At 48.8% G+C, this 842-nt stretch overlaps 1 protein-coding gene across 1 annotated transcript in view; it reads right to left on the bottom strand.

Moving 5' to 3' along the window:
- SORCS3 (sortilin related VPS10 domain containing receptor 3) overlaps window positions 1-212 on the bottom strand; it is a 589,937-nt gene extending 589,725 nt beyond the window's left edge. The window contains exon 1 of the mRNA XM_006166440.1: window positions 116-212. Within this exon, the coding sequence (XP_006166502.1) occupies window positions 116-212 (97 nt within the window). The remainder of the gene's footprint in view (window positions 1-115) is intronic.
- Window positions 213-842: the final 630 nt, after the last annotated feature.

Genomic DNA, 842 nt, shown 5'->3' with positions numbered 1-842 from the left:
AGTCCTGAGATACCTTTCTGAAATGTTTCCAGAAATAGAAACAGCCAGCAGCACCCTGGGGTGCACAGAACCTAGGACAACCTGTGACCTGGCCCTGTGTTGAGAGGGACCCTACACACAGCAGCCTTGAGCCCCTGCAGGGTTGTCAATCTCCCCCTTTCTGTTCTTCTTCGTGGAGTTGTTAAGAGCCCACAGTCAGGTAGCTCCGTCATCCCTGATGAAGCCACAACATTTCTCACATTACATGGCAGATGCACTTTCTTAAGTGCAAGTAAATTGGTGGTTCCTTGACCCTCTCTCCTGTCACTCACGAAAACTGAAGAGGTGGGAGATTTGGAAGACAGACAAGTAGGGGAGACAAGATGTAAAAGTAAGGAAAAAACAGAGTGAAGGGAGGTGTCAGTATTCTGCAGAGAGGATGTTCAAAGGCAGAGCTGTTCTCTGAGCCCATTCAGATGCTCTTTGCATAGCCAACTCCCCACACACCCCTGCCCCGTCCCTCCCTCATGCCCAGGTCTTTGCACACTTGTCCACATTCTCTGTGCACTTTCGTTGTGCTTCCATGACAGGTCACTCCAGTGTCACTCAGGAGGTGGGGTGCCTCCAATTAGGCAGAAAAAGCAGATGCTTCTTGCATAGAAAATTGGGTTGGAGGGAGCAAGGGATGACCCCTGACTTCCAAAGCTCCTGAGTAGCAAATTCTCCTTCAACACAAGCTGAATAAACACTGAATGACTAATAAGCACCACAAAAGAATGAAACTTCACCACCTCCTCCATAAGCTTCAGTGACTTATTATAGGTGCTCTGTTTGGTGGCCATGGATACCACACTGTCGAGGAA

Source organism: Tupaia chinensis, unplaced genomic scaffold, assembly GCF_000334495.1.
Source record: "Tupaia chinensis unplaced genomic scaffold, TupChi_1.0 Scaffold144255_1, whole genome shotgun sequence".
Taxonomy (NCBI): domain Eukaryota; kingdom Metazoa; phylum Chordata; class Mammalia; order Scandentia; family Tupaiidae; genus Tupaia; species Tupaia belangeri.
The sequence above is the reverse complement of the archived record's forward strand: the minus strand, read 5'-3'. Positions and strand labels throughout refer to the sequence as shown.